Source organism: Ruditapes philippinarum, unplaced genomic scaffold, assembly GCF_026571515.1.
Source record: "Ruditapes philippinarum isolate M1 unplaced genomic scaffold, ASM2657151v2 ctg1134_1_1_1_1, whole genome shotgun sequence".
Taxonomy (NCBI): domain Eukaryota; kingdom Metazoa; phylum Mollusca; class Bivalvia; order Venerida; family Veneridae; genus Ruditapes; species Ruditapes philippinarum.
This window is the reverse complement of record NW_026855810.1, coordinates 319,883-344,996: the sequence shown is the minus strand read 5'-3', so window position 1 is coordinate 344,996 and position 25,114 is coordinate 319,883. Positions and strand designations below refer to the sequence as shown.

At 33.9% G+C, this 25,114-nt stretch overlaps 2 protein-coding genes and 1 long non-coding RNA gene across 4 annotated transcripts in view; 2 read left to right on the top strand and 1 right to left on the bottom strand.

The window, feature by feature from the left end:
• The first annotated feature begins 628 nt into the window (after positions 1-628).
• The window catches only part of LOC132744444 (uncharacterized), a 91,418-nt gene continuing 66,932 nt past the window's right edge, over positions 629-25,114 (top strand). Inside the window, exons 1-6 of one of the 2 annotated variants that reach the window (XR_009627699.1) lie at positions 629-833; positions 1,685-1,807; positions 2,763-2,844; positions 3,082-3,231; positions 3,627-3,721; positions 4,352-4,437. Coding sequence is in view for 1 of the 2 variants with exons in the window: in XM_060733157.1 (XP_060589140.1) it covers positions 675-833; positions 1,685-1,807; positions 2,763-2,844; positions 3,082-3,231; positions 3,627-3,721; positions 4,352-4,372 (630 nt within the window). In the remaining variant the exon portion in view is untranslated. Of the gene's footprint in view, positions 834-1,684; positions 1,808-2,762; positions 2,845-3,081; positions 3,232-3,626; positions 3,722-4,351; positions 4,559-25,114 lie in introns of those variants that run through there. The other variant, XM_060733157.1, reaches the window with a different exon arrangement.
• Positions 10,613-25,114, top strand: part of LOC132744451 (stabilin-2-like) — a 299,749-nt gene continuing 285,247 nt past the window's right edge. The window contains exons 1-4 of the mRNA XM_060733166.1: positions 10,613-11,352; positions 21,300-21,385; positions 22,674-22,743; positions 23,969-24,088. Of these exons, the coding sequence (XP_060589149.1) occupies positions 11,025-11,352; positions 21,300-21,385; positions 22,674-22,743; positions 23,969-24,088 (604 nt within the window). The 5' untranslated portion in view covers positions 10,613-11,024. The remainder of the gene's footprint in view (positions 11,353-21,299; positions 21,386-22,673; positions 22,744-23,968; positions 24,089-25,114) is intronic.
• On the bottom strand, positions 14,733-16,691 carry LOC132744445 (uncharacterized). The gene is made up of 3 exons (XR_009627700.1): positions 16,558-16,691; positions 15,320-15,428; positions 14,733-14,754 (listed from the first exon to the last, which is right to left on the bottom strand). It is a non-coding gene; the product is annotated as an uncharacterized LOC132744445 (long non-coding RNA).

Sequence of the window (25,114 nt, the reverse complement as noted above, 5' to 3'; positions counted from 1 at the left end):
GACTGCGATGAGGGTATCGTGTCAGTACACAGACAAAAGCACGCGGTGGAATGGGGGTACGCGGCGGAATGGGGGGAGGGGGCGGTGGAAGGGGGTATAAAAGTGTATTTTTCCGGCGTTTTTGTTTTGCATTCAGACAATTACTTATTTTTCATAATCAACTGAAAACATTTGTCATTAAATTTGAAACTCGTATTGAGAGACGGTTTAAGGAAGAGCGATGTGACCAGTATACTGTGTGGATCCGACAGTCCCAGGATGGTGGTGTAAGACCAGGAGTTTGATTAATCAAATCCTGCTGTTTCATAGGGATGAGAACGGGGTACAGTAAATTGTTACACAACTCAATAATTGTAGAATACGGACGCAAACAATCAAATCAGATCGCTTTAATATTCATGTATATTTACAAATATTTGTCTTGTAAATTTATTTCCCTGTTGAAACTTCAAGCTTTCTTTGATTGCCTGATGTTTCCGATTAGTCATCTTCACATGGTGATTAGAAAAAATCTTATTTCGAAATCCTTATACGTCAATGTGCTAAATACAAAGTGATATTGTCACGTGCCTTAGTTGGCCTCTTATCATTTGAGCTAGTTACTATACTCTTTAAGTTGGTATAAAAGCAGTTTGTCTCCGACGGAAATTTCATTACATTTAGAACAAGAAGAAATGTCGCTAGCCAGTAACTTTGTTTTAGTTTTCGCGGTAATTGTCGGCTTGACGGCTGCTTCCGACCTGCACTGCTGTATGAGCAAGAAAATCTATGGAAAAGGTTTGATAGTGACGGCTACATTGAAAAATGGAAGTTCGAGCCCTGTGATGACGCAGGTATTTTACAAGTTTGAATTTCATATATTTATTGAATGTTATTGAATACTCTATGTATATAAATAGCAGCGTGAGCAGTAAAAAAAGAACATAAAACATTAATTAGATTTATTCATTTTAGTCATGAGCCAAAAAAGCTTTTATTGGCTTATACAGAATTTATTTTAGTTCGTTTGTGTAGTAAGCTTTAAATAAGCTTATAAACACACTTTAGAATCCGTTCCTGGAACCAAGCAGTACTGAGCAATGAGTGCAAAGATTCTTGCTCAAAGAAACAGCGGCTTGACCCTGGCTTTTATTGTATCCATATATCATTATTATGTGTGCAAAAAATCACCCATTAAGTGTAAAATATTTTTGATATTCGCTTTTCAAAAACTTGACAAAAAAGTTCATAGATCTAAATGTTTATTTGTTTTTTTCTTTCACATTTTATTTTTTCGAAAACACTTATAAGCAAACCTCTGCATTACAAATTCTTTTGGGCTGCTTCTGTTAGTTTTCCTAGAGATGTTCAAATTCTTGTGAAGTCTTTCACGTTCTGAAGTTGCTATAGAGCAGACGATAACTAAAAAGCAGGCGATAATTAAAAACAGACGATAGCGATAACTTAAACCATAACTGCTTGAGCAGTTTGTGAAAAATGGCTGCTTTCATTGGAAAGCCTTTTGTTAGGAGTTCAAATTGCTACGAAACTATAAAAATGCCTTAATACTGATCATACTTGGCACCAATATTGACATGACCATCGCATTTGTAACGGCATGTTCAGACTTAAATTTCATGTTACCATGGCAACGAGAAGACATCTAAAAATTAATCAAAATTTCTTTATTTACGATTCAATACAGAACTCATTTCTGGTGGAAAGCAATGTGGATAAAAAAATGCAAGCTGTTAATGGATCTATCATAACAATGTCTTCAGCCGGCTCGACCCATGCCAACTACCAAGTAATTCGAGATTTCCAACATGTAAGTATACCCTAATAGGCATTTTTATATATCAGTTAAATTTTTCTTTTGCGTGACAATCTTTTGAAAGAAGAATTATGATCCATAAAATTTCGTCGATTGTTTTGAGAAAAAGCGACATCGTCATCGACAACAACAAACTGAAAAGAAAAATGATCAAGAAAACATGAAAATTGATTGTTTTTTATGATTCATTTGTAATATAAGAAGTAAATACTCTGGTCATTGGTTGAATACAGACCACTTTTAATTTTTAAATCGAGTAAAGACTCTAAAAAAAAACAACTTACCAATGTGACAAAGGATAAACTAAAATACGTTACAGTCACACTCGATTAAATCGAATTTTGGTTATTACGCGTATGTTTGTATCCAGCAAAGTTCGTATTAAAATAAAGTGATATATGGTATGTTACTAATCAGAGAATTTTCCTATACCAAGAAATAGACTGTTTCATTCAATCGTTTTTCAAATTGCATTCAAAATCACTCGACAATAATAAAACCACTCGACAATAATAAAACCACTGGACAATAATAGCTCGCGAAATCTGAATGTTTGAAACGGCGTTGTCCAAATAGATATCAGATGGGCAACAAATTTGTGCCCCTCACAGTGACTCAAATCAATGCCTCACAAGCTTCACGTAAATATAGAAAATGGCACGTGGCTTCAAAATGGTACTTTCAAATCTATTCCACAGAAAACAATTTTAGTGCAAAAATGTTTTCTTTTTGTGACAGAAACAAACGTTTCAGCTTTAATGAAAAGAAAGCGAATAAAGCAAGACTTGTTCGTTAACTGAATACAATTTCAGGCATAAAATTTGAAGATATGTCATACATAGATTGCATGCATCTTACTTTACTAAGAGTTACATCCTGTTATGCAAATGACCAAACGTATCTTTATCTCAGCAATCTATTAATAAAAGATTTTTTTTCTTATTTCTAGATGAAGACTTACAATATAGATGGTGACAAATGCCTGATTACTCAAATTGTTGGTGAAGAAATGCCTGATGGATGTGTTTCTAGTAAGACATTATAAGTTTGATTTGTTCGTTTGATTATTTTTCTTTGATTCAATGCTTCATATCTTCACACATGATAAACTTATAGCAAAATTACATGAAAAATATTATTACATGTAGTTATCAAGATTTTTGACGAGTTATATGACTCCTTGTTGTTTGGGAAATATAACCAGAGTTGCAAGTTTATATGTAACTGTATAGCATATGTTTTTAATCTCAGTGTTAATCATTTTATAGGGGAGTTAAACTTTACCGGAAAATATATGTATGGGTCTACTGAAGTAAATGGTTGGTATGGCTTTGTGGGTGGTCAACACGTTACCATGACAACAACAGTCAATGAATGTATATTTATGTCTTCTACAAGAATGGGCATGATGGCTGACGGTAAGGAATTCTGCAGATAATCATAAGTAAACTATACTGAAGCAATGCTGAGGCGTTCGTGGCCGAGTTGTAAAGATCGATTTCAAACCACTTGCCCTCTCACCGCTGAAGGTTCGAGTCGCGCAAGCGCCTCGGATTCTACATGCAAGAAAGCTATACAGCTACCTGATGGAACGCCGGTGGTTCTTATGTGCCCGTCTGTGTCTGGAACAATGTACAGAGGGTGCTTGAAATAATATTCAGAGGTGCACTTTAGGTCTTCCTCCACAAAACATCCAAAACAAAAAAAAAACCGAACGAATCTACAAAATAAATATTTGTTTATATATGCTGGTCGCAAACGCATTACGTTGGTTTTGTCATGACGCGGCTCATAATTATGATTGTCATTACAGGAACTAAGATCACAGAGACTGTGCAATTAGTGGACGTGGTACAATATCAAAATAGCTATGATCAAGTATTCGATCTACCCCAGTCTTGCAAACAGGTAATAATTAGTTAATTGTATAATTACCAAAGCTAGATTCAGAGAGCTAGGTCAGAACACCTTCAATATTCTGTTGGCCAGTCAAATTCAATAGCTTTACATCCACATCTCTTAAAATTAGCGACGAACTATTCCAGATCTTGTCAGCTTTGAGAGATCAACTGTCAACAAAGACTTTCCATTACCAAGACCACTTTTATACATAGGTGTTGATGTCTTTAATTTTCCTGTAATAGATTCTAACTATGTAATAATATACATGAAGGGGCCTTCTTGGTGCGCTGACATTCAGATCACGTGTCTTTCGTCCATGTGAAGTTTTATTTACGTGCATCAGTTAATGTGAATTGATTCCAATAAGGAGAGGCGTGTGAGTTTCTCCTACACTCGCCTCTATGGCCGTTACAGTGGTCTCTATGACATATTGACCCCATGACATCTCGAAAACTAGAAGTCATTCTAATATCCTAAGGGGTCCAGAGGTCAATGGGTCTAAGTGTCTTAATGTGGGTGCGACTTCAATCACAATCACGAAAACAAAACAACATCTCCACCATGTAAATACATGTATATATAAGCATATAAAGATAACAATTTTATAATATCTGTTACTGTTTTATTCTTCTTCAGGCTGCTTCAACGGTTGGATAAACTGGACAAATTATCTGTAATTATACATTGTATTGAGAATTTCATATCAACATCCGTGCATGTATGTGAACCAGAATAATTTATCATTTGTCAAATTTATAGAATTTCTATATTTCTATATATTGCCTGTGGCTGAATTGGTGCGATTATATACATGTATGCAAATAAAAAACATCATCACCTCAACTATTTATCTACTCACTGAATCCTTAGTTTTATTTGGTAGATTATTTTAGTTTTATTTGGTGGATTATTTTGAAGGGACTCCACAGAGGTTGTTTTTTTTTTTTACATGACTTGACTGAAAATATTTTTCTGAAATTGATCTAGGTCTTATCTATAATAACTTGTGGGCAAATTTGCAGCTCATTCTCTTACATTTTTTATTCCAGAATAATCATATCTATTGTGAAAAAATGGCCTAAAAATGAAAAGCATCGCAACGCTTTTCACTCACATCGGTTGAGTATAAAATAAAATTATCGAGTTTCAATCTAATTAGGAGTATATTTCTTTGTAGATTTTTTTTCCTGTTACGTGTATGAGTAAGATTTTCAAATTTCATGTTTTTATGCCGTTGGACTTCAGTGGAGTTTTTTTAATGCAAATGTTTTGCCCCATATATCATACAGTGGAGCCTTGCTTCTTCGAACCCTTCTAATCCGGAATCCTTCCGTATCCGAACAAAGTGTCCAGTCCAAATTTTATTCGTTCTATTTTCAATAGAAAAAAAACTTCCGGATCCGAAACCTGTCTACCCCGAATTCCGGACCTTTTTTCAAATTTTGTTCTTATTTTACTCTAAAATGAACCTTCTGGATCCGAGCAGAAAACAGATGTATGATCAACAAGGAATCATATGTTCAAAATGTATGTTCTTTCCAAGTTCTGGGAAGTTTACAACAAGACTATACTTAGCATTGTAAGCAATCATAAAAATTCTACAAGACAGAAAACTTCATAATGTCGTTTATACCAATACAATAGTTACATTATAATAAAGTTAAGTAAATAAAACCCTTAAGAATGTTCATATCTTCCAAAAAGTAACTGTCACCTCACAATACTGTATATTTCAATTAAATTCGTGCTCCCAATTATGTTCAAAAAAGACATTAATGGTCTTTGCTACAATAATGAAAACTGTAAACTATACTGTACTAGTAGTTTATTGAAACTGCATCATCAAAGAAAGCAGATTACAGAGAGACATAAGAAGTGAAAACAAATGGTGTCACCGAGCTCGTTTTCGAGTTATCTGCCCTTGAAGCTTTTTTCTGTCATTTCCAGGACATTCAAGGGGAGATAACTTACGCATAAGTCAGATACACGTTAATTTTATATTGGTTTCTGATTTTCCATTTTATCCTTGATCAAAATACAAAATTTTATGGTTTACATTTAACTTTTTGCTCATTTTTACAATAAAATAAACGACTGAAAATTCTTTACAACAAAGTCACTTTAAAAACATTGGAATAGATTTGTATTTGTATATTAATTTTGTGTGTGTAATATTTTTACAAGGTCAATAAGGTAGATTTTGTAGCTGAAAAGATAACCATTTTTTTGCTAATACGAAAGAAGGCAAAGCTTATGAAACCGGGAAGTCAGATTGTCAACCTGAAAATCAAAGACTTGACTCGGAAACTTTTGACGTTTTACCGTACGGTATGAAATTTTTATTGTTTTATTATGTTCCTTTTAAATACACAAATGAAGTCTATAGGCACGCCTTCCTTGTGTCAATTGTTTGTGGCTATTTCACTTGAAATATCTTGTACGTCATGTAAGTTAAAACTGATAAAGCGAGAAGCAACATGAATCGTGAATAAAAAGATTTTTTAGATTAAATCAAATTGCAAAATAGTGTACTGTACAATGATGTAAGGGAAGTAACTTCATCATTTAAAAAGATATATAGTAAAACTTAGTGACGTCCCTTTAAATTGCAAATGGTGTCAGAGAATAGCATTACGATGGTCAAAACTCCACGAATAGTAAACTCAATGCAAATTGTATTAAAATAGCGATGTCAATATACTTTATGGAAAACGTACTTTCTATGGTAGTCAAAATAATGTCAGTAGTTTTTACTCAATAATATAGGTGGTGAAACACTAGAAACAAGATTCAAAAGTAACCAATTATATTACAAAAATTACATATTCACCAAAGTAATTACATTAAAAAACACGGGGTTCCCAACGCACTCACTAGAGGACAGACTGTTATCTGTGTGAAAGCAGTGAAAGTTGGTGTTTATTACAGAAATTGAATGATGTTGGTCACTGGACTGCTTTTGAACCCAGGGCTATAATTTGAACAATCTTGGTACAGGACATACAGATAATATCATATACCAAATATAAAAGCTTTGGGCATTGTACTTTCAAACAAGATTTTTTAAATATGCTTTTTCGAAATTCCTTTTCTGTGTTTGTGACCTACTTATGCAACAGACCAGAACCATTTAAACAACTTTGAAAGGGCCTGCCCAAGGATCATTCCTGTAAAGTTTGGTTACTATGCAGTCATTGGTTTCAGAGATGTTGTAATTGTTGGCCATGCATGATGGTCAGGGTGAGCTTAATATCTTTTAAAACCTGTTGTCAATCACATTACAATTACTTATAAATTGAATCATGATTTCGTTTTAACCAGATTTTATTTTTATCATACATATATATACACAACACAAATATAACACATTTGTACTAAATATTTATTGATTAAGTACAAAGCTGAAAGATTTTTTAGAACCTCTCCTGTACTGAGGTAATGTTTTGATTACAATAAAAATATCGTTCTATCACCATGAAGTAAAATATTCAGAAAATTGTAATCAAACATATAAGGAAGCAGTCCAAAATCCCATCTTCCTGTAGTAAAACTATAGTTGAAGACATACAAGAATTTCAATGTACTATTGTCCTGTAGTACAACTGTAGTTTAACACATGGAAGCAGACCAATGGGCTATCTTTCTGTAGTACAACTGTAGTGTAACACGTGGAAGCAGTCCAATGGGCTACCTTCCTGTAGTACAACTGTAGTGTAACACATGGAAGCAGTCCAATGGGCTACCTTCCTGTAGTACAACTGTAGTGTAACACATGGAAGCAGTCCAATGGGCTACCGTCCTGTAGTACAACTGTAGTGTAACACATGGAAGCAGTCCAATGGGCTACCTTCCTGTAGTACAACTGTAGTTAAACACGTGGAAGCAGTCCAATGGGCTACCTTCCTGTAGTACAACTGTAGTGTAACACGTGGAAGCAGTCCAATGGGCTATCTTCCTGTAGTACAACTGTGTAGTGTAACACGTGGAAGCAGTCCAATGGGCTACCTTCCTGTAGTACAAGTGTAGTGTAACACGTGGAAGCAGTCCAATGGGCTACCTTCCTGTAGTACAAGTGTAGTTTAACACATGGAAGCAGTCCAATGGGCTACCTTCCTGTAGTACAACTGTAGTGTAACACGTGGAAGCAGTCCAATGGGCTACTTCCTGTAGTACAACTGTAGTGTAACACGTGGAAGCAGTCCAATGGGCTACCTTCCTGTAGTACAAGTGTAGTGTAACACGTGGAAGCAGTCCAATGGGCTATCTTTCCTGTAGTACAACTGTAGTGTAACACGTGGAACAGTCCAATGGGCTACCTTCCTGTAGTACAAGTGTAGTGTAACACGTGGAAGCAGTCCAATGGGCTACCTTCCTGTAGTACAAGTGTAGTGTAACACGTGGAAGCAGTCCAATGGGCTACCTTCCTGTAGTACAAGTGTAGTTAACACGTGGAAGCAGTCCAATGGGCTACCTTCCTGTAGTACAACTGTAGTGTAACACGTGGAAGCAGTCCAATGGGCTACCTTCCTGTAGTACAACTGTAGTGTAACACGTGGAAGCAGTCCATTGGCTATCTTTCTGTAGTACAACTATAGTTTAACACGTGGAAAGCAGTCCAATGGGCTACCTTCCTGTAGTACAACTGTAGTTTAACACGTGGAGCAATCCAATGGGTCTATTCCTGTAGTACAACTGTAGTTTAACACGTGGAGCAGTCCAATGGGCTACCTTCCTGTAGTACAACTGTAGTGTAACACGTGGAAGCAGTCCATTGGCTATCTTTCTGTAGTACAACTATAGTTTAACACATGGAGCAGTCCAATGGGCTACCTTCCTGTAGTACAACTGTAGTTTAACACATGACAGCAGCCCAATGCCCTGTCTTCTTGTAGTACAACTAAATTGAACACAGGGAAGCAGTCCAATGTCCTATCTTCCTGTTGTTCAACTAAAGATGAACACAGAATCCTATTTCCTCTTGAGGTAAAAATGTAGTTGAAATTATCAGAAACCAATCTAATGCCTTATATTCCTCATAATTAAACAATTCCAAAACAGTCAAATGTAAAATCTTTTTGTAAATAAACACAACAAACAGCCTTTTCTGTAAGGTGTACATTATCCTTTTTTTCTAGGAAAACCAGTCCAATATCTGTCTTCCAGGAAAACTACTCTAAAATGCTATGTCCTGGGAAAACCAGTCCAATATCCTTTGTTGCTGGAAAACCAGTTCAAAATCCTTTCTTCCAGAAAAACTACTCTAATATCCCATCTTTAGGGAAAACCACTTCCAGGAAACCAGTCCAATGTCCTATCGCCCAGGAAAACCAGTCCAATATACTATATTCCTTGTTGTATAACTACAGCTAAAACGTCTCTGAAAGCAGTCTGTATAAATACTCTACAAACCATATATGAGGGATTTTACTTGTCATCTTGATGTCTGTCGGAGGGCTTTATTCTTCAACTCCTGAAATATCATAATATACAATGTAGTGTTTCCATATACAGTATTTCAATGGAAAATATAATGCAAATATAGGTACTATAAAGCGAAGTTTTAAACATTTTTATCCAAAATCTTGTCCATGATTTATCACTATCAAGGATGCTGCAGGCAATAAAATCAACCCATGTGACCAGAGCAGACCAAGATCAGCTGGCACCTTCGTGCAGTAATGGCCTAAGTCTTTTTAAAATCAATTTGAGTTAACCAGTTAATGCACTAAAGTGACTATCTTTGTCATCTGATCATAGATCAGAATTCAGTCAATACATAGTTTGAAATTTATCCTAAAAAAGATGACTGGTCTAGTCCAGATATAAAGATGGACATGTTCATTTAAGATATTAAGTGGGGTAAGGGTTAAATAAAACAATTTTTTAATAAATACAGTTACATGTGACTGACCAATAGTTGATATCATGTATATTTGTTTGTTTGTTTGATTGGGTTTTACGTGAAACTGACACAATATAGGTCATATGGCGATGTTCCAGCTATACTGGTGGAGGAAGACCTCAGGTACCCTTCCGGGCATGAATGGGCACCTGAGTAGAACCACCGATGTTCCATAAGCTAGCTGGATATCATGTATATGACAAAATAATTCTAAGGCAGTCCTCTGTTTTATACCAGAGTACTGTAATTGATGAATATAATTGAGCCGCGTCACGACAAAAGCAACATAGTCTGATCAGGATCCACGCTGTTCGCTTATCAACTCTATTACAAGTGGAGAAACTGATAGCGAACAGCATGGATCCTGATCAGACTGTGCGGATGCGCAGGCTGGTCTGGATCCATGCTGGTCGCAAACCCACTATGTTGCTTTTGTCGTGACGCGGCTCATATCTTTTCTCAGTAATGGAACAGGTCTGAGTGCCATCCCATCAAGGACATTGCTTATTTTCTTAAACCAGTAATTAACTTAAAAATGTTTCACTACGCTGATTTGTAAATGAAAATCTGAGACAGGGAGATAAGATACTGTTAAAATGTGGGCTGCCATACGCATACAATGTAAAACTCCCTCACAAAAGACACACTTTTATGGAGACATCTAATTTAGTATTTTATATTAAAAATCAGAGGTAAGTTAATCATGCCATGGGAATAAACTGAAACTATATTTTTAGCGCAATTACTTTTTGTCTAAGGCTATTTCAAAACCCTACATTTGTTTTCATGAAACATTTTTTTTCTATTCATTTAGTTGGTAACAAAATGTCTTCATAATATCTAGCACTTACTGGTTTCATCATCTCTTTAATTTAAGAACACATAAAACAATAACAATTTTATTCATTAAAATAAAAAAGACATCTTATATACATCTATTATACATTGTATTGTGAAACAAACATTTAATTGTGTCCTTAATCTGAATGACTGTGGTAAAAACATCCCCTTTAAAGCAACTTTCAAGTAGAAAGTAGGAGCTTAGCAGTACAAGGCCCTGTGATCAATTAATTACCAAATCCTAAAGGAAGTGGAAAACTGTACTATGTACTTATAATGTGACAATTTATAATAAGTCATTATTGCAGCTGAACTTTTACAAACTTCCTGTAATTCTCTTGTATGTCTGACTCGTATTTCAGCTAAAGCACTTTGCACATTAACTGAAGTATGTTTAGTTTCTTTATGTATTCATTTTCCCATACACATAAAAAAATGATCATTTCTTAATGCAAAATCTAATATTTTAGGTGACAAGCATTTCATACATTTGAATTTCTCATTTTTTTTCCAGACTTTTGTGAATTCTATGATAGGGATATAACATAATTAGAATAAAAACAGAGAATGGCTGAAACAATAAGTTTAGTTAGATTTGTAAGCATCTGTTTAATACTTTATGGCATGACTGTCGAAGGAAATGAAATGGGATTTTGCCCGGAAACACAGACGATGACTTTTGAAACAGAATGCATTTCCTGTCACATCAATGTTTTCAAAGACTGTCCGAGTGGGTCCAAGCAGTTAACAAGGATGGAAGGTACGTCAAATTGTACATATGAACTGCATCTCGGTCCAGGACCAAATATAACAAAGGACGGGTGTACTCACACCTGTGAAATGAATACAACAGTTGACCAGTGCTGCCGAGGATTCTGGGGATCAAATTGTGACGGTAACTACATATATTATATAATATTGTAAACACTTTCTACATAAATGTAAAATCCATATTCAATACTATAATTAAACATTGAATATTTTCAGGAACATTGCCTTAATAAAGTTGTGGATTATCCATAGTCATTTAGTTAAGGTCTCAGACTTTAAATCAATTGCCCCTCACTACTGTGGGTTTGAATCCTACCAGGGACATTTGATTCTTTTATGTGAGGAAACTATCCGGCTTTAGGAATGTTGTTGGTTCTGCTCAGATGCCTGTGTGTGTTTGAAATAATGAAAGAAGGGGTGCAAGGGGTGCAAGTGAAGTCTTCCTCTACCAGTCAAGCTGGAAAGTTGCCATTCTCTGTTGGTGCAAGGTAAAATCCAACTAACCATTACAGTTGTGGCTATACAGCATCTTGGATCAGTGTTAGGTGATCTGGTATACTTTTTGACCCTATTAAATTTATACTTATACATGTATCAATTTTGTCAACTACTTTCAAATCATGCTCTAAAATATCATCAAATACAAAATGTATACAGTATGTCTTAACATAATTGTTCAAAAATTTAAATTTAACCTGCTAAGTTTGTGTTATGGATATGCCCTGCTTTGAATTTGGAACAGTCAAATCTAAGTTTAAAGGCCCATTATGCCCCAGAAATGCATTCATTTTTAGTTTTTCAAAAGCCTTTTTTTTAATTTGGTCTCCCTTATTATTTAAAACAAGACGGCCATGATGGCCCTGAGGTCGCTCACCTGTATATAGGCCCCCCAACTTTGACCCCAGGGCTTTTATTTGAACAAACTTGGTAGACACTTATTAGAACATGTTTCATGCTAAAAATCTTAGCTCTAGCTCTTTTGGTTCTTTAAAAGAAGATTTTTTAAGTTTTTACTATATGCATATAGGGAAAATCAATGACCCCCCTGGGGCGGGGCCAATTTTGACCCCAGGGCTTTTATTTGAACAAACTTGGTAGACACCTATTAGAACATGTTTGATGCTAAATATCTTAGCCATAGCTCTTTGAGTTCTTTAAAAGAAGATTTTTTAAGTTTTTACTATATGCATATAGGGAAAATCAATGACCCCCCGGGGCGGGGCCAATTTTGACCCCAGGGCTTTTATTTGAACAAACTTGGTAGACACCCATTAGAACATGTTTCATGCTAAATATCTTAGCTGTAGCTCTTTTGGTTCTTTAAAAGAAGATTTTTTAAGTTTTTACTATATGTATATAGGGAAAATCAATGACCCCCCGGGGCGGGGCCAATTTTGACCCCAGGGCTTTTATTTGAACAAACTTGGTAGACACTCACTAGAAGATGTTTCATGCCAAATATCTAAGCTCTAGCTCTTATGGTTTTTTAAAAGAAGATTTTTTAAGTTTTTACTATATGTATATAGGGAAAATCAATGACCCCCCGGGGCGGGGCCAATTTTGACCCAAGGGCTTTTATTTGAACAAACTTGGTAGACACTTATTAGAACATGTTTCATGCTAAATGTCTTAGCTTTAACTCTTTTGGTTCTTTAAAAGAAGATTTTTTAAGTTTTTACTATATGCATATAGGGAAAATCAATGACCCCCCTGGGGCAGGGCCAATTTTGACCCCTGGGCTTTTATTTGAACAAACTTGGTAGACACCTATTAGAACATGTTTGATGCTAAATATCTTAGCCATAGCTCTTTGAGTTCTTTAAAAGAAGATTTTTTAAGTTTTTACTATATGCATATAAGGAAAATCAATGGCCCCCCGGGGCGGGGCCAATTTTGACCCCAGGGCTTTTATTTGAACAAACTTGGTAGACACCCATTAGAACATGTTTCATGCTAAATATCTTAGCTGTAGCTCTTTTGGTTCTTTAAAAGAAGATTTTTTAAGTTTTTACTATATGTATATAGGGAAAATCAATGACCCCCCGGGGCGGGGCCAATTTTGACCCCAGGGCTTTTACTTGAACAAACTTGGTAGACACTCACTAGAAGATGTTTCATGCCAAATATCTAAGCTCTAGCTCTTACGTTTTTTTAAAAGAAGATATTTAAAGTTTTTTCTTTCGGTTGCCATGGCAACCAGAGTTCTGCATGGAATTAAATTCTTTGAACATTTTTTAAAGGTGACCACCAAAGGAACATTCCTGTGAAGTTTGGATGAAATTGGCTTAGTGGTTTATGAGGAGATGTCATTTAAAGTAAAAGTTTACGGACGGACGGACGGACGAACGGCCGGCCGGAAAATAGCTCTTAATTTGAATTTTATGAGCTTTTGTTCTTTATTTAACTACGGAATGAAGCTCATAAATATCAAATGTTTGCTCAGACGGACGGACGCCGGACGAAAAGCGATCACAAAAGCTCACCCTGTCACTTTGTGACAGGTGAGCTAAAAAAACTGACAAGACAATGGTCTCCCTTATAATTTCTAAAAATGTTATGTAACTTTCTTTATTCCAGCAGGTTAAAGCAACATGCCTCCAGATTCATCCTGATTTTCGTGAAAATTTTGAATATGTATTTAAAAGTAAAATATTGTGATTTGAACAAAGGAAGTAATGTACACATTGCCAGCAGCATTAACAACCCATGTCAATTACCAAAAAGACTCAAAATATGAATAAATTGCCCTTACTGTGCTATTAATGCAGTAGAAATATGGTGACAAATATACAAGGTCATTAATCACACATAACATATAAATTATTACTTGAATATTGAATCTTTTTACTTTTCTTACAATCTTAGTATGTTTTTCCAAAGTATGTTTATCTTGAAATATTTTGGCTCATCTGGAGACATGCTGCTAATTAAGGGTTCAAAACAAAATGATTGGTAGTGAATAGATTCCATAAAACCATGTGTGCATCAGATACCTATATACAAAGGGATAAGAAGCTCCCAAAATAGAACCTTTTCACGGCCAGACCCACAATCCTTTGCGAGAGATTAATTCGCCCTTGAAGCGGTCCATTTCCACCATCTTGTTTTATGTAAACAAATGTTTATGTTGTTAATTGGTCTTGATCATTTTCCATTTTATTATTATTTCTTCCAATTAATCATATTGGCCCCCAAAAACATTAATAATTATTATAGAAATTTTCAATTAAAATTCTTTGCAATTTCAAGATGACAAACATGGTCTCGGGAAATCTCACAAAAAATGTTAACTTGCATGGTTCAGATTTTAACTGTATGATGTCATAGATTCCTCTCCAAATAAATATAGGTCTGTGTGTGCATGTACATCATGTATACACAATGAATGATATATCATTTTTGCCATAAAATAACTATATACGACACAAGGAAGAGGAAGTACCTGTTGTATTTCTATGGGAAATTCATCTACTTTATCTTGAACACAGGGCAAACAAAACCTTTTAGTGTAGAAAATACTGCACTCCTGAAATGTATAAATTATAGAATTTAATTAAATTATGACACGAATCCTGTGCCAAGGCCGCAAAAAATAGTTCTATTTCTGGTCTAATAAAAAAATCAGAGAAATCTTTCTTGGTGATAGAAATAGATGTATATATTACACAGTTATACTATGTATTTTTCTTATTTATATAGTACATAAAAAATACCAATAACGGTATATTTACATTGATTATCTATATAAAAAAGAGGCAAAATATAGTTTTTCCCAAATTTATTGATTTTTTTTTAATTCTAGAAAATTGATAAACTTTATATGCATATTACCAGATTTAGCTTCTTTTTTTAAATTGAAAGCACTCAATAAGCATATTTTCACAGCAATAAAAGTAATTTTTCATTTCAGTAAATTAGCTTTAGACTTTACTTTTTCCCAATTTACAACAGATTATTTTTCCCAATTTGAAATTTGAAAAAATTTAAAAATCCAAACAAACATTCACAACAAACGTTAACCTAGAACTTGTCATTAATTTAAATTGTTCCAGTAGCAATTGATATTTAAATGAAATATAAATTTGGAATACCCCAGAAGAGCAGACAGACTTCTGACACTGGCTGCAGTGAGATCCTTGACTAATCATACCCAGTTCAGTTGAAAATGGATCTTTCATAACATAGGTGTCCTCTAGTAAACTGAAAACATAAGGTTAACATTATTTTTCTAGGGTAGGATATAATATCCAGTATGTGGCGCTTAATCAGTTGTGTGCGGGTCGTTTAAGAAGCTACATTTTAACTTTTTAAGCAGGGTATTTCCAATTATAAATAGAAATTTTAAATACCCTGGTATAGATAGAGAGTTACTTAGAGTATTTGTATTAAGTGTTACACATGTTTATGTACACATTAATAATAACTGAAAATATTTTTTTTCTCTAATTATATTTTTCTGTAATTATAAATGTGTACATGTATATGTTTTATTTATATCAGAGTGCTATACAATTTAATTTCAATAAATGAAGTTTTTAAATTGAACCGGTAAGTGTGTTTGAATTAAAAAAAATTGTTAACTATCCACACACAGTAGTTTGTTGAACTTAATAGTTAGATTGTGAAAAAAAGTGTTGCATGAACTGTTTAAGTCCACAAAGGCTTATCACTTACAGTTCTGGCAGGTTAACTGGAACTACAATCATGTATATACAGGTTTAATGAGGAAAATTGAGTGAATTCTGTTTGATCAATTTAAAGTGTAGAGTTAGAGTATGTGCATAAGTTATTAAGTATGAATACAATGTGAAATGAACTTGACACTATAAATATGAATAAATGCAATCATCTGGAACCCAACTGACTTAGTAAAATAGAAAGTACTGCATGAAAACTTCTTAAAATAAAATTTTCAGCTATGAGGACAGTGTCTTGAGGACAGTGTCTTTTAAGTACATTCAATGTAGCAACAATGTGTTTTACCTTTTAAACAGTTAATGTTGTCTTTACCTGTTAACATTAGATTACACTGTTACTAGTCCAACACTGTTACAAGACAGATGAATACAGACTCACAGACAGGATATACAGCTAGTTATAATACAGACATCTCTAAATTTTCATATAACAATATGATATTTGTCTTTATTTTGATTTGCATGCATTCTATGTGTCAATTATATTTTAAGAGCTTTGACTTTTCTACATCGAACAAAAAGAAACAGACATTTGAAATTATCTTATTTTCAAAACTTCACCTTTTCACTGAACTGCTGAACGTTGTGATAGTTTTCAAGATTAACAACAAATTAAGCAATAAAATTGTTACCTTACTTACATGAATGACTTAGCAAATGGAGGTTTTGTTCCAAAATAATCATATTTTATCTTCAATTGGCACTTGTAACACAAGAACTCTTTGACAACTTCTTTATCCTCCATCTCCTTTTTGCCGTTCTTTCCGCATATTCGAATTTTAACTTTCACTTTCGTTTTGATTATGAAATGAATAAAATGTTCGTGTAAGCACTTTTTGTTTGATATTTGATAGTATATACTGTTTAATCAGTAATAGTGTATATATTATCTGATTACTTAAAAAAACTAGGCCCATATTAATTTTAAATTTGTTAAAATCTTTAAATTCGTATATACCACCATTAAATTTGATATCGGCTTTTCAATGACTTTCCCGCGAAACTGTCAACGCAGATGAAAATTTCAAGAACATATTTAAATTGAAATGCACAGCTTGCAGCTAATTAGATTTAAAGTTTTTTATGCTAACAGTTTTTTAAATAATATATTTTATACATGTGTTTTTTTGCATGTTTCAAGAAAAAATGATCAGCTACGGCTGGGACAAAACAATAATCCCAGAGCAAGGCAAGAAGAAAAGACTATTCTCCCCCTTACCAGTGCCTTCCCTGAAGGTTCTTCCCTGAACCGTTATCTGCTTTGACAGTTCTCTCCCCCATCTGAAATATGCAGACAGTTCTCCCCCCCCCCCAAAGTTCTTTTAAAATATGTAAGCAAACAATTAGTAAATTGTGAAATCCTCTGGATGAAGATTGTCATTGAATTGATATTTCAATGAATTTGATTGATATCAAGCCAACTTGTTACAATAATATTCCTGAAAACGGACTTATTAAAAAAAGATTTAAATTGAATGATACGTTTAAATTTTTAACAACTTTTTCAGGTTTTTTAATCCAATCAACACCTTCATTGTCAGAGTTTAAGGTTTTATGGTGGTGATAAGTTTATAAACACCTGCAATTATCATTGTCTAGTGATCAATCAATCAACTTCATTCATTTGTTAATCCCCTTATTATAGGACTGGCCTCCATTAGTCTAGCCTAATTAATTTGGCGTTAACGGTTTGACCCATTTTACAGACTTTTTTTTCTTACTGTCAAACGAAAAAGACAGCGCCCGTCCAAAATTATCTCGGTGTCTCTTTGACAAGTCTAATTAGTTTGACTAGGCCTCCATCTGTCAGTCTGCACTACCGTTTAGGGATAGTGGGCCATCTAACTGAAAACAGAACAAAAGAATTCAATCCTTAACAATAGAATATAACGGGCCATGGCCCACTTATTATTAAAAAAAAAAAGAACAATAGTGAGGGTCCTTTATCCCTATTAAGTCGCACGTCTGTCTGTCCATCATGTCCGGTTGTCTGTCCATCAGTTTGTTACATTTCATGTCCACTCCATAACTTTAAAACTACTGAAATTTTTTTGAAATAACCTGTCACAAGTCATCAATCACCATTATGAGACGATGTGCAGTGCGCAATAATTGGGTTCCTATCCACAAGGGATAGCTAGGTCACACTTAAAGGTCCAATATTAAATCTAAACATCTATTGTTCATGTCCGCTCTATAAATTATTGACAATTCAAAGGTTTTAAAATGTTATCCCCTTATGCAAATGGGGGAGGGAGTTATAGGAATGGCCTCCGTCCTTTCGTCCTTCTGTCTGTGTGTCCTTTAGTATAACTTTCGTGTTCTCTCCATAACTTTTAAACCACTGAAAACTTTTTAAAATAACTTGGCACATTGTGACAAGTGCTCACCATTATGAGACAATCTGCAGAGTGCAATAATTGTGCAACAATTTTGTGTCCGCTCCATAATATTTAAACCGCTGCAATGTTTTTGAGATAACTTTGCAAAAATGATCACCTTTATGACACCATGTGCAGAAAACAACAATCGAGTCCTGTAACCCTCAAGGCCAGGGTCACACTCAATGGTCCAATGTTAAAACATCTATGTCCACTCTATAACTTAATGACAATTAAAAGGTTTTTAAAATACTTTGCACAAATGATCCCCACCATGACACAATCTGGAGAGCACAACATTCAGGATGCTACCCCCTAGTTACATCCAGGTTGCTTCCCCCAATGTCGAGGTTAAATGTTCTCTTAAATGTAACTGTTTGACTTTATGGGAAATTTTTAATAACTTGGCACAAATAATTACTATCATGAGACTATGTGCTTGATGGCACAACATCAAGGTCATTGTTGGTTAAAGGTCATGTCTGCTGAGGAAGGGGATTTAGCTGTCCTTCAGACTGCCTTGTTTAAGTAGCTTTGAGTAAACTAAAGTGGTTAAAGATAATGTTCTGGTATATGTCACAAAATATTAACTGTTTTTGGTATACTTTATATCAAAATATACAATAAATTGTACAATACAGTTTATGTAAAATAATGAAACATAATCTTAATTAGATAAAATGGCCAGAATGATTGACACTATTAAGGTGTAGTAATCTGCTAAAAAGATCCTTTTTTCCCTCTATTTTTATATAAACTTTTCATGATTTTTGTTGTAGATTTTTGTGATACTATAGTCTTTCATAATGTCATCTGAAGTTTATATTATGCTTATATCATCATTTTAAATTGATGTATTGACTGCATTTTTTAATGTACTTAAGTTTTCATTTTGATATTTGTAAATATTTTTTTTTATGACCTTAGATCTTTTTAGCTATGTAGCTTTATTACCCTTCCAGATTTCCCCCTTTTGTCCCCTGCCTTTTCGAAGAAAAAAGGGGGATATAGAAATAGGCTCCGTCCGTCCGTCTGTCCGTCCGGTCCATAACTTTGTCATTTATCAAAGGAATTTGAAATAACTTTGCACAAATGTTTGTTATAATAAGATTATGCGTCATGCACAACAACCAGACCCTACCTCCAGGGTCAAGGTCGCACTTGCTAATTCAAGGTCAACATTGTCTATTTGAGGGTATATGTTGTGTCCGGTCCATAATTTTCTTATCTATGAAGGGATTTTGTAAATACATGCCACAATTGTTCACAATAATCAGACGATGTGTCATGAGCAAAAACTGGTCACCTACCTACAAGGTCAAGGTCACACTTGGAGGTCAAAGATTAACATAGTCTGTTAAAGGGTATATTTTGAGTCTGTTCCATAACTTTTTCATAGCTCAAAGGATTTTGTAAATACTTGGCACAAATAGTCACTATAATAAGAGGATGCGCAACACCTGCATCCCTACCTCCAAGGTCAAGGTCACACTTATAGGTAAAAAATTAACATAGACTGTTATAGGGTATATTTTGTGACCGATCTAGAACTTATTCATAGTTCAATGGATTTTGAAATAACTTGGCACAAATAGTCACAATTATAAGACAATATTTCAAGTGTAAGGCCTGCACCCCTACGTCCAAGGTCAAGGTCACACTTGGAGGTCAAAGGGTAATAGAGTCTGTTATATGGTATATTTTGTGTCCCGTCCATAACTTTTTCATAGATTAGGGAATTTTAAAAATACTAGGCACAAATAGTCACAATGATAAGATGATATGTCATGCGTAACATCTGTGTCTCTACGTCCAAGGTCAAGGTCACACTTAGAGGTCAAAGATTTTCATAGTCTGTTATAGGGTATATTTTGTGTCCAGTCCATAACTTTTTCATAGATCAAGGGATTTTAAAAATACTTTGCACAAATAATCATAATAATAAGATGATAATGTCAGGTGCAAAACATGGGTCCCTACCTCAAATGTCACACTTAGAGGTCAAAGATTAACATAGTCTGTTATAGGGTATATTTTGTGTCAGATCTATAACTTCTTCATAGTTCAAGGGATTTTGAAAATACTTGGCACAAATAGCTACAATAATAAGATGATAGTCATGCATAACACCCGACCCCTACCTGCAAGGTCAAGGACACTTAGAGGTCAAAGCTTGATATAATAGATTTTTAAATTCTGTGTATCATTTTATTTCTTTAATAAATTTATTGTTGCATTTGCAGATCTAGCATTGATCATAATTTTTGACTGGAAGTCCTGAGATCCATACCTCAATCTTTTGAAATAGCACAATTTTATGCTTCATATAAAACTTCCCCGAGGCGGGGGGCGTTGGTAACTCTGTTACGAATTTTTGTTTGATTGGATATTGAACCGCCAAAAATAATATTCAAATAAAAAATACCAAAAAGGCCATTAAAAGGCATTTCCCAAAATTGCTGCAAAAGACAAAGAAACATTTAAAAAGTTTGACCCATTTTATAGATAGATTATGAGCTCGAGTATGGAAAGAAAGATTTGAAAATAGTTGCATAGTCATAGAGTGTTAGCTTTTGAAACACTTTGGAGTTGGCTTGAAGTGACTCTTAATTTATAGAAAATAAACATATACATAGGCTTGGTGAAGGTTGGCATTTAGATTTTTACATATGTTGTCAGGATCATAATTATACTCTATTACCCTTGCATGAATTTCTAATGACCTCTTTTATATGAACAAACAAAATTCCTTGTTTAATAAAGGTAACAATTGCATGAAACTTTTATCCCTGAATGTATTGTTTTTAAACTTTACACATGTCTGTCATGTCATAATTGTAGTCAATCATTCAAGACACATAACTCTAGCATATAACATTATAATGTAAGTGAGTTATTCCCCATTGTGAACATTGGAAATTTCCAGCAATAAGGATAACCCAGCTATCTTTGTGCCCAAAAGATTTTGTTATTTTATTTTATTTTTTTTCAAGAATGTCCTGGAGGATATGACTTGGCATGTAATGGACATGGGGTGTGCTCTGATCTTATAAATGGCACGGGATTCTGTACATGTGAGGTAGGTCACATTAACTCTTAAGTAATTTTACTAATCAATTCTTTAAAGCAGAATTAAGTTTGAAACGATTTTATCTAAATTCAACAAATAAGGCAATTCTTATTATTTTATGTTTTTACTTTTTGATGCCACTGTTAGAAGTGTTAATCATGGAAATATGACAACATCACAAAGATGTTTAGTAAACTCCCTGTTTACATAAATCATAAATCATAGATCAATGAAATCATGTGTGTAGAAAATATAAGAAGGCCAGAAAATGTGTTTTATAGTATAATGTAAAATCTTTGTTGATAAAGCATTTCAATTATGATGATAGTTATTTTTTATTGTGATGATTTTTTAACGATCTGGTTTTTAAAAGCTCCTTGCGGCTAAGGGTTTAGGCAAAAGAATTGCAGTTGCCATTTATATCCCTGCATGACTGTAAGAGGCGACTAAATGGGTTTGAGTAACTGGAGTCTATGCACCTCTTTGCTCCAGCAGGTGAGGTGGTTTTGACCCCAGGTTTTGTTTTGAGGTTTGCAATACCCAAGGTTAGTCAAAATTATCTTTCCTGTTTCTGTTCTATATGACCTATACTGTGTTGGTGTGCCATAAACCAAACAAACAAACAAACTGGTTATTAAAACAACTGAGAGCTCTGTCTTTTCTACATCTGTTAGTTTTTAGCTACTCAACTTTTTTTTCAAAAAATAGTAGAGGTATTGCTACAGTCATGTTGGCATTGCCATCTGCAAACTTGTATGTTGATCATAATTTTTTATGTTCTTGTGGTATTGTCTTAAAATTTGGCCAAAACAACCTTTGGGAGAAGATCTTTCAGTAGACCAGACTAACCTTGACCTTCATTTGTAAACAACCTTGATCTTCAAGGTCAAATATCCAAATTTTACTTATTTCTTGCTTTTATTGGCTATAACTTTGTTATTTTTGAATGAATAGTCTTCAAACTTGAACATAAATAACCTTTAAGGATAACCCTTAAAATTAAGCAGTCAGACTTTGACTTTCACTCTATATGATATATGACCTTGACCTCGAAAATCAAATTAATGAAATTTTCAATTTTTTTGCTCACTTTTCTTCTTTAAGATTTGAAACCGTTTATTTGTTTGCAATAGAAAAAGTGAAAAAGTCAAGCATTGCCCCGCCCAGCGGTGGCTCTTGTTCTTAGAAATAATGATATTTTACAATAATTGAGTACATGTATTTTATATTTTGCTGTATATGAAATATAAATTTTTATAAACTGCTAAATGTATATAAGTTTGGTACCAATTTTCAGGATGGAAGAACGGGATATGCCTGCGAGTTTTGTACTAACAGCTCAATGGGTGGTGAAAACTGCACACAAGGTAATTAATGTTTGAATGATGTAATTAATGGTTTGTTTATTTGTATGAGAAAGTGGAAAAAAAAAGAAAAAAGAAGAAGGCTTCACAAGCTCTATTTGCATAATATTTTAGTGTTTTTAGTGATTCAATACCAGTGGCTTTTAAAAAGTCTCGATATTGACAAGTTGTTAACTCTAAGCCTGCTGATCCAGGTTTTGCAAAATCAATTGTGCGTATTGTCCTGGTTGTAACATAGCCTGTACAGACAAGTGGAAATTTTTTACAATTTGCTATGAAAATATATGGCAAGTGAAGAAGTGCTTTAGATAAAGATGAACAAGTAAGTCAGTCAGATTTTGCCGGCCCTGCTGAAGGCAACAGTGCAGATCAAGATATGACATCACATTTGTGCCCTCTGATCATAGTCTGCATTGTTCCCTTTATTCAGTTTGTACATATTTTCAAAATTTTCCCCAAAAAAATATCAATGGTTTTGTCCAGATTGAAAGGTAGACAAGTCCATTTAAGAAATTTAGCAGAGTAATGTTTAATTGACAAGAAAGGCGTACTTATATATTAGAGAGTTGTGCTCCATTGTTTTAGTGCATTGACACCTGAAGAAACACTAGGACACATTTAAAGCCCAAGTCCACAGGGGCCGTCATTGCATTAAGCTTACACTTGGCCCTAGGCTGTGTCGCATATGTTGGAAAACATGGAGCAATCTTGCTTGGTCATGAGAATCTATTAATGCATGTTTTCTTCTCTATTATTTATACACAAGTGATAATAAAGATTTCCATCAAGCTGGATTTGTTTGACAGCATTATGATTTCATAATTAGTCAAAATTTGATTTGTAATTTAAAAGATATGAAATAACATTTGCATATTAAATCTATGAAAATGTTAAAATATTCATGTAACCCCCCCCCCTTCCCCCTCCCCCCCCCCCCCCCCCCGAAATAAAATTAATTCCAGCAAAAAGCATAGAATTTGTCAAAATCTGATATGCTATTTGAAAGATTTGAAATATTATATGCATAGTTGATCTATGTGCATGTTAAAATATTTATGTATTTAAAAGAAAATGAATTACAACAAAAACAATAGAATTCGCTAAATTAATTGCAAAAACATATGCTGATGCAAAAACTTTTAATATGTTAGTTTTCATTTAAAATTGTCTTCTCAAAATTTTTAACATGCTTTTATCGAAATAAAATGTTTTCTTTTCATGTTTTTAGAAACCACAAAGGATTTATGTACAGATGTCATATGTCCCAAAAATTCTACATGTTATGTGATAGATGGAGAAGCTATATGTATGTGTAACATGTCAGATAACACAACCAAAGTGTGTAAAGGTATATGCCAATTTAATCAATAAATGCATACATGAAATTGTTAAATATTTCTTAAAGGCATATCAAAAAATATCAATATGAATTCATTAAAACAAATTAACATTTTATTCCAACACTGCCAACACAGTTGAAATTTGAATTGAATTGAAAAACAGAAAATTGAAAGTAGTCCTTTTGCAAAGCTTAAAATCATGATGTTTTCTATAAGGGAACCTAGGAATCAAATCTTGAAAATTTGAGTAATAATGGTGTGAAGTCAGACTTGCTGGCATATAAATATGAGTGTTGTAAGACTACCTAGGACTGTTAGTTCTTTCTCGTTATAAAGCTGTCACATAAGCAAAAGTATGTTTATTAAAGTATGTTTGTTCTATGATCTGTTAAATCCAGTAGGTTTTTTTTTCCACAAAGGTATGGAGTTGAAATATGGCCTAAAAAATATTTGTCAAAATTGCCAAAGTATTGTTACTGATAGAATTGTCATTGAGTAAAAAACATGAGAAAAAGAGACATTAAATTATGACTTTAAATTATGAATTCTATTATTAATCTAGACTTTTTCTAACAATTTTTTAACCGTTTGTCCATATCTAATAGCTAAATTTGAACAGTATAAAACAGGGATATATTACCAAAATTTAATGATGGCATTTTGGCACTTATTTTCACAATTTGACTCATTCAGACTGGAAAAAAAACACACTTAAGTTTGGTGCCTGAGTTATAAGCTAAAATTATGAAATAAGGGGTGCTGAATGTAGCCATATCACCTTGATAGTATCAGTATAACAAAATAACAGAATTTTAACATAGTTCCTGTAAACAACAGGCACATATTTTCCATTTACAATTTGCACATAGTTCCCATATACAGTTGGCGCATAGTTCCCATATGCAATTGGCACATTATTTTTTTTTAAGTGCCCATATACAACTGGCACATAGATTATGTACACAATTGGCACATAAATCCTGTATATAATTGGCACATAGTTCCCATATACAGTTGGCACATAGGTCCCATAT